Source organism: Mus pahari, chromosome 11 (genome assembly GCF_900095145.1).
Source record: "Mus pahari chromosome 11, PAHARI_EIJ_v1.1, whole genome shotgun sequence".
Lineage (NCBI taxonomy): Eukaryota > Metazoa > Chordata > Mammalia > Rodentia > Muridae > Mus > Mus pahari.
The window spans coordinates 856,772-865,669 of NC_034600.1; the positions used below are offsets into that span (position 1 = coordinate 856,772).

Here is an 8,898-nt window from a genome sequence, read left to right on the forward strand (position 1 = left end):
CATCCAACTAAGCATCTGTAATGATTCACAAAAACAAACCAACCATCCAGTGTTCTCGGATGTAAACTCTGCCATTCTGAATATATTTTTGACATGTAATAGCAATTTATTTGGTTTGGATACTAGAAATGGCTACAAATGCTACATGAGTAGTCACACAATGCCCTTCTGGGGAAAAAAAATCACATAATACAACTGTCATATTAAATCCAAACTAAAGTTAACCAAATTAACTGGCTCAAAAAACACCTCATCCCAAGGATACAGCAAAGTCCACACTTCTTCCACACTCACCAAAAATCCTCTTATTGTCATTTTCTCATTTCAAGAGAATAAAAACCATGTCAGAAAGAAGTTCTCAGGAGTTGCTAAAAATATGACTTATGTGTAAGCTCCACCACGACCTGCTGAGTTAGAGACTTTTGGGCATGTTCTTGGGAATGGCATAATCAGGTCACATGTAGCCATACTTTTAGGTTTTTGAGGAGCCTCTACAAGGATCTCCATAGTGACTGGAGTGATTAAAATAGAAATTTGTTTATGGGAATTAAGAAAGAGGAGGCTGGGGAAAGAAGAAAAAAGGTGTATAGGGCTGGGGGGAGGGTATACAGTCAAAATATATGATATGCTTGTGTAAAAATGTCTTTATGGAATCCAGTGCCACACACAATGAATACACACATTATTAAAAAGTTACTAAAATCATCAATATAAAGACCCACGGGTTTATGATGCTGGCACAAACCTAAAACATCACAAACACAAGCACATAACCATGATACTAAGTTGCCAGCAACGTTCACAGATCTGTTTCAGGTAGATTATACAGTGGGGATATCAGGAGAAAACTGCTCACTGGGATGCTTAATGCAACCCCAGGGAACAGCAGCACCAGGCACAGGGCACGGGACCTGAGCACAGACTGTGTGGCACAGCCTCGCATGTGACAACAGAATGAGAAAAGCATGAAGGAAAAAGACAGCTTTCTCAAATGAATCATGACAGAAAGGCAAGGCAAAGCACAAATCCAACACAGAAAAGTGCCTGGGATACCAAGAACAAATCATTACTGATTGGTTTTGATCACTACTCATTGAAGGACATATATACCTGTTTTCCTAAGTTTCCTTTAATAAAACTTTCTCTGTTTAAAAAACATATAGTAGTCTCAAATATGTGGACCTGTATATATTAATATACTTATATGTTTATAGCTGCACTTACCACATATTTAAACAGACATCTAGATATGGATGTGTAATATTTTTATTATCTATATATTAGCATCTATCTATCTATCTATCTATCTATCTATCTATCTATCTATCTATCTATCTATCTATCTCTACCATTTATCTATCCATCCATCTATCATTTATATCATCTATCGTTTATTTATCTAATATATCATATATCTATTTATCATGTATCTATCTATCATCTATATCATCTGTCAATCATTTATCTATCTAATCTATCAGTCACCTATCTATCTATCTACCTATCTATCTACCTATCTATCTATCTATCTATCTATCTATCTATGTATCTATCTCTCATCTATTTAACATCCATCTCCTTTTATTCATCCACCTGTCTCTATATATACTCATCTGCCTATCTTTATATCTAGGTATGTATGTACCTACCTATCTGCCTATATGAATATATGCATTAGAAAATCTCAGAGAATTATGTTTCACATAAATTTCCAAAAATGTCATATAAATATTTCAACAATTATCAAATCACATAAATTTATTTTTTAAAAAGTTAGATTTGTTTATCATTTATTTGGGGGTGGAGCACAACATGCCACAGTGCATGTATGGATGGGAGAGGACAATTTGTGGGAGTTGGTCTCCCTTTCCATGATGTGGGTCCCAGAAATCAAACCCAGGTCAAGAGCTTGGGAGCAAGCTCCTTTGCCCGCTCCTTTGCCCACTTAGCCATCTTGCTGGCCCTGAAAATTTTAATACAGTGCTTTCCAATACATTGAACGTGTGAGGAATCATGGGACTGAAGTAAGTGAAATGGTCTGACAGCCAAGCACTCAGTAGGATTCCAGACAGAAGTGAGTGCTGGTCTTGCACTTCATGAATATACCCGGGAAAGGGAGTTTGCTGTGTCTATTGGTCTGATGCTGAACTCAACACATGGCAATCTGCAGAGAAATCACTGCTTTATATAAATAGTGAGAAGCACTAATTGGTAATCCAGCTCCAATGGAATCATTAGGTGGAAACCAGAAGACCAAAGGATCCTACCAAACCCAAGAGGATTTAATGGTTAGGGAAAAACAAAACATAATCAATGCCAACCAAACCCAGAGGCTGAAGGGCTTCCCTGTGAGCAGCTCCCTGTCCTGTTTCAAGAACAGCATTAGATCCTTTTTTGCTTCTTTTGGGGAATGTCGGGAAACTTATGACAGAAGCAGCCAAGGCATCCGCTGGAAGCATCTATCAGGAAGCTGCATGGGATCTTGCCATTTGTTTTGGTTTTTGAGCCAGGGTTTTTCTGTATAGCCTTGGTTGCCCTGGAACTCACTCTGTAGACCAGGCTGGCCTTGAACTCAGAAATCCGCCTGCCTTTGCCTCTGGATTAAAGGTGTGAGCCAAGGACCATGTGGTCTTCAAGTGCACGTTTGAATAATAATGAGGCAGAGAAAAGCAACTGTTCAAAGTTAACCTGAGCAACAATAAAGCAAAGCACTGTCTAACGGTTCCTTGAGAGGATGAAGAAATGGTGTGGACAGTAGGGTCCCACCTGAGCACACACTGAGGCTGGGGTCAGAGCTTGGAATTTCAGTGTTGCTATTGTTATTACTTCTGGTGTTAAACTCTGTCAATGGGCAAGAATTCCTCTTTCTTCTAATGTGTGTTATTCTTGGGGGAGACTAAGTATCCCCTGCTGGTTCCTTTAGGTAGAACTAAGTGCCCCCGTCTGTTTCCTTTAGTTGAATGATTCTCGCTCTTCCTTGCTTTTAGCTGCAAGTGGCTTGCTTCTTTGTGAAGTGCTCGAGTGTCCACTGGACCAGAGGTCATGCTAGTGCTATGAGGATTCCAGAGTCAGGTTTCTACCAGGCTCTGATCATGGAACTTGAGCATGCAAGATGATGGTATGTGTGTGAATCTAGACACATGAAAGAGCTATGACAGGCGTCACTAGCCATAGCCTGTATCTTTCTTGCAGCTCACCTGATCAAGACCCTTCATTGCATAGACGCAGGGAGACTGACACACATGCTATACAATAGACACCGATGGCCCTCTCATAAACACTATGTGTGTTCTGCATATCTAGACTCGGGCAGTCTAGAACAAATATGCATTTTACGAAGATGGGAAACTGAGGCCTTGTAACTTTACATTCAGCTATATGAATTGAAGGTGGTGAAAGTCATTTATACTTTTCAAAAGTCAACTCTGATATAACAAATGAAGGTAAGCTTAAATATGGAATTTTTTTTTCCTTAAGCATTTTCTCAAGTCAACCTGCTGTTTCTCATTCTAATTTAATTTTTAAAAAGCACTGATTGTATAGGTGCACTCAACACTTCATCTGTCTTTGGCTCTCCTGAGATCTCTATGACATAGGTGAGGTCCTTTCTGGCACAGAGAAGGCTCTAGGGTACAGTCCAGTTCCTGGTAACACAGGCGAGTCTTCCATGACACAGGTAAGTCCCCTAAGACAAAAACAACTTTCTCTGTGACACAGGTGAGTTCTCTATGACACAGGTGAGTCCTCTGTGGCATATGCAAGTCCCCTACGACACTGGTGAGTTTTCTGTGACCTAGATGAGTTCTCTATGACACAGGTAAGTTCTCTATGACACAGGTGAGTCCTCTGTGACATATATGAGTCCTCTCTGACACAGGTGAGGAGATAGGTGGCTTTCTCTATGGCACAGGTGACTCTTCCACGAAACAGGTAATATTCAGTATGACATAAGTGATGTCCTTCCTCTATGTCATAGCTGACTTCTCCATGTGACATAGCCAAGTCCTACTATGGCACAGGGGAGTTCCTTTATGACATAGATGAGTTTCATGACACAGCTAAGCTTCTCCACAGTTTTTAACTTTGAAATATAAAACAATTAAAGAAATATGGGCAATGAATTTAAATGGGGTGGATGCATGGGAATAATTGGAGGGGGAAAAGGGAAGGGGAAAATCATGTAATTTTATTTTAATTTCAAAAATAAGGCAAAGTATATAATCTGAGGCATGACTTTTCTTTGTAGGGTTACTTGTCATGGTTTTATTACTAAGTAACCGAGTGACTACTTTCTAGACAGAACTTAATTTTTATAACATAATAGAAATCCTACAAATAAAGAACAGCTGGAATGAAAATGAGGAACTGTCTGAGACACTTGGGTTTGCCATGACAAGGATGGAAGCATTGGCTAGTATACACTTGTAAAATGTTACATTGAACTCAGGGAAGCATTGGCTAGGAGACACTTGGAAAATGTTACATTGTATTCAGACATCAGGCTTTGAAATAAGTTGAGTGAAATTAAAAACACTTACTTCTGTGCGTTGATCCCATCAATTGCTTGGATCATCCTTTCATTCAGTTCTTCTTCGAATCGCTTCTTCTGTGACTTAGTTCTACACAGAAAGGAAATACGAGTGAGAATGTTAGTATAAAGGTTAAAATGTGGTCCAGTTCTAATGGAAACAAAGCATACACCCACACCAGGAACTGAATAAACTGGCCATTAATGTTTACCACAGTATGTTGGCTTACTATTCTGTGAAACTCACGGGGATTTCCAATCACCACTGGAAGTACCTGGTGTGTGATGCTTGGTAAACTTCATTTTATGATTAGAACATGCTGGCTGTAGAAGGATCCCTAGAGGAATTTATGTTGGTCATTCTTTTTTGATGTATTTCTCAGCCAGTTTCAAAGAATTTGCAAAGCTCCAGTCTCTGGACATCTCAAAGCTTAATTTCATATGTAATCTATTGAATATAATTGAATATAACATAAGGATTCTGTGGTGTGCAAAAGTCACACTCATAGACAACCTGGTTGTGTTTGTAGACTTAGAGATTACCACACGTGGTCTTGGAGCAGGTGATCTTAAGACATAACACATATGACAGCTTCTAAATCTAGCTATGCCACTTAAAAGTGGGCGCTTCCTCCTGACAGGAAAGGTGGATAATTCACATGAGAATAGCATAAAGGAGAAAATGAGATTGATATGTATTTTAAGAGTTAAATATCTACTGGAAAGATTAAAAGGCACAGGTTGGCCCTTGCTAGCCAGTCTAGATGAGGCTAAGCCTGTCTTCAGACACATGCATCTAGGCAGTTTAAAACTAAATGGATGGATCTGATCTGGAATAGCGCTGGCACTTTTCCTGAGGTTTGATATACCCGTACACACCGATAAGAACACAAACAAGCATGAAATGTCACACTTATCGCTTATCTGTAATTAAATCTCACAGAACTATCAGTGAGACACAGCAGTGTTTGTGCTCTCTACAGTTTGACTTTGTTCCTTGTCTCTGTCATTCTGTAAAAGGTCAATAGCTGATTTCAATCTAAAACAAAAATGACAGAAGGTGGGTGTTCTGACTGTACACATCAAGCCAAATCAATTACGAAGCTTGAGCACACTAAATTCCAATCTTCTTCAAGAAAGTATATTGATTTTGGTCCGGTTGGTTTGGGCACTAGAATCTTGGAAGTTCCCGATACAGCATCATCCTGTGCTCTACCTCTGAGCCTCTCCTCCGGCTCTTTTGCATTTTTATTTTTTAAGTAGAGCTTTATCAAGCATCTGGTTGGACATGTACCCTTATTTATGGGCTCCCCCTGATGTATTTTGACCCTCATTGCAATCTTCCAGTCCCAGGAGGAGACTGGAGTTTCTGCGCTTCCGTGGTTTTCTTTCTCACGTTCTGGTCAAGTCTAAGGGAATGCGCAGTGAGGTTGGTGCTCACAGGAAAACGCATATATTTCCTGAGAGGTTGAGCTAATGTGTCAGCTTTGCTAATCTGCTCAGTGGTCAGTGCTAGCACCATGATGCCCATGCAGGGCTCACTATTTCAAACACAACATGTGAAGTAGCTATGAAGTGCCTATGATGATGAATAATTTAAATGTACCATTCAGGGAATGATTCTGATGTAGACACAGATATCTTATCTATGTGACTTCCAATGTTGAGAGTGTAAGCCAACTATACACCTGTTGGTCCCCTCACCAAGGTCCTCTCGATGGCCTGTTGGGACTTGGTCCTTTTGATTCAGAACTGCTGGGTCCTCTGGTTTCACTGTCCCCTGACTCTGAGCTCAGCTCTGGGCTGCAGTCCCCTTTCCCAAATGTGTCAACACTCATCTTGGTTCTGTCAGGTCTGTCCAATCCAAAAGGTGAGTCCCCTTAAAGAGGCACAGATGGTGTCATGAGAAGTCAGTGCCCTGGTCAGGCACAAACCTCAGGGCGGTTAGTAAGGGTCCAGTTACAGTTCTGGAAGCAGCCTGGCTCGAAAGCTGTGTTCTCCACACAGTTCTTAGAGACTACTAAAGATCAACAAATATAGACAACATGAAGCAAGTATGTAAGAAGGCCTTTCTAACCCACCCAGGCTTTGGAAGCACAGTGGTTGGACACTATATAAAAATCAACTGCTGACTTCAGCTCTGGTAGTCATGAGAGTCGTAGGATTGTCCAGTTCCCTTGTGTCTCAGGTTTTTCCCCTTTATAATAATTATGCAACAGTATCTACCGCACTGGAACACAGGGAGTAGGAGATTAGATTTTTTTTCTGACACAAGAGATAAAATGGTAGCAGGCTTTTATTAGACTCCTAGTTACAGTCATCCATGAAGACATGCCCTGCTTATGTGGGTTCCTGTGAAACTTTCCCCATGGTATCTTATCATTTGAAACTGAGTTGCATGGTGGTGAATACAGAAATAAGATATTCCTGAAAATAATTGCTAAACATGTGTGAGCATCCCACCATCCCCAGACAGGGGATGCCTTCTCAAGGTAACATAGATAGAGATAGAGAGATGCTTACTGTATAATCTTAAGATTACCTTTATATAGTATATATTATGAAAAAAGAACATATTTTGAAAAAACCAAGAGTCTTATCATCTTCATAACAGAACGATGAAAGCACTAAATTTCAATGTTAAGATTTCACACTTGCAAAAATACAAATTAGGGTTCATTACAGTCATCATATAGAAGGGCTCTGGGAAAACAAATAGGCCTGACAGGTGTGTCTGATTTCTTCTTGGGATACATTGCGTTTTCTATAGGAAAATATGTTGGATCTTACATTTTTCTTCTGTTTTCTTAAACCAGAAAGGTAGTGTCTTTGTAGGGAAAGGAAAGTTACCTTAACTTTTGTGCCAATAGTTTATATTAATTATTCCAATATTACAGTAAAATGTAAGATAAATCAGTGTGGGGTTAAATATGTAGTGGGGCCCCAAAAGTTTATTACATCAATAGAAACACTGTTGCTGTTGCAGGGGACCCAGGTTCAGTTCCCAGCACCCATGTTATAGTTACCAACATTTGAAATTCCCAGTCTGAGGGACTCAGTCACCCTCTTTTGGTCTCTGTGGTTCATACAAGCATGCGGTGTACATAGATACATGCACACAAACACCAATACACATAAACTAAACAAAATGATGGAGATATGGTTTTATTGTGGATAGCGGCAGGACACATAAGGACATTCTTGAAAAGGACTTTCTTTTTGAGCAGGGTGGGCAGCTTGGGGGGGTCACTTTTGGGATTCAAAACAAACATTGATTTTTTAAAGCAGCAGTTAAAAAATGTAAAACAATTCAGATATTTAAAACTCTGTATGCCTAGTAGGAAGAGTAATTACAAGAAAGCATCGAACAGTGCAGTGTCGAGCAGGTGGTGTTTTCCTCTTCTCTCTCTCAAGCCTAATAACAAGGCACTAATATTCTTATTTTTAGAAGCTGGGATTAATTTGATAGGGCTCTTCACAGTAGCTGCTCTTTTGGAAGACACCTTTGAAACAGCTCTAATGGATGATAATTACTCTCAGAAATAAATAACAAGCAATATGCCTTCAAAAATTAAATAGTCAATGACAAACCATACCTTAAGGTGCGATTTTGAAAATTATGTTGACCCATTGGCACATCCTGCAATAAAAAAGAAACTTAATTAGTGGTGTCAAAAACCTCTTTCAGGAAGAATGTGCTAACGATCCAGAGATGGTACATATTTCTTCTCTTATCATGGTGAATATAATTTAAATAATGAAGTGATAATCTACCTGAGGAAAAAGGGTGTATCATAAACACTTAAAAGTCTTAAAATGTTGGTATAAGGCTTTCAGGACCAAATGGTGATGACTTTAGGTGAAAAGCCCAACAAAGGGGAGACACAACCTGGAGAGAGACCACCTCCAGTAGACAGGCACAGCCCCCACTTCAGGGATGGGGCTACATCCCTCAAGCGTTTGCTGACACAAGACTGGTATGGCTGTTCCCTGAGAGGTCCTATCAGCATCTGACCAATACAGATGCAGATACTCCTCTGCAACCATCTGACTGAGCCACAGACCACAATGAAAGAGCTAGGGGAAGGATTGAAGGAGCTGAAGGGGATTGCAACTCCATAGGAAGAACAATATCAATTAACTGGACCACTGGGAGTTCCCTGGGAATAAACCACCAACCAGAGAGTATACATGGAGGGAGCATATGATACATATGTAGCAGAGGATGCCCTTATCTGACCTCAGTGGGAGGGGAGGCCCTTGGTCCTGTGGAGCCTCAATGCCCTAGCATAAGGGAATGCTAGAGTGGTGAGGTGGAAGTGGGTGGGTTGGGGAGCACCCTCTTAGAGGCAAACAGGTCGGGGGGGGGG

General features: G+C 40.2%; 1 protein-coding gene across 1 annotated transcript in view; it reads right to left on the minus strand.

Moving 5' to 3' along the window:
• Adcy2 (adenylate cyclase 2) overlaps positions 1-8,898 on the minus strand; it is a 384,313-nt gene that overhangs the window by 96,738 nt on the left and 278,677 nt on the right. The window contains exons 11-12 of the mRNA XM_021208196.1: positions 8,125-8,168; positions 4,539-4,619 (exon numbers count right to left, since the gene is read on the minus strand). Of these exons, the coding sequence (XP_021063855.1) occupies positions 4,539-4,619; positions 8,125-8,168 (125 nt within the window). The remainder of the gene's footprint in view (positions 1-4,538; positions 4,620-8,124; positions 8,169-8,898) is intronic.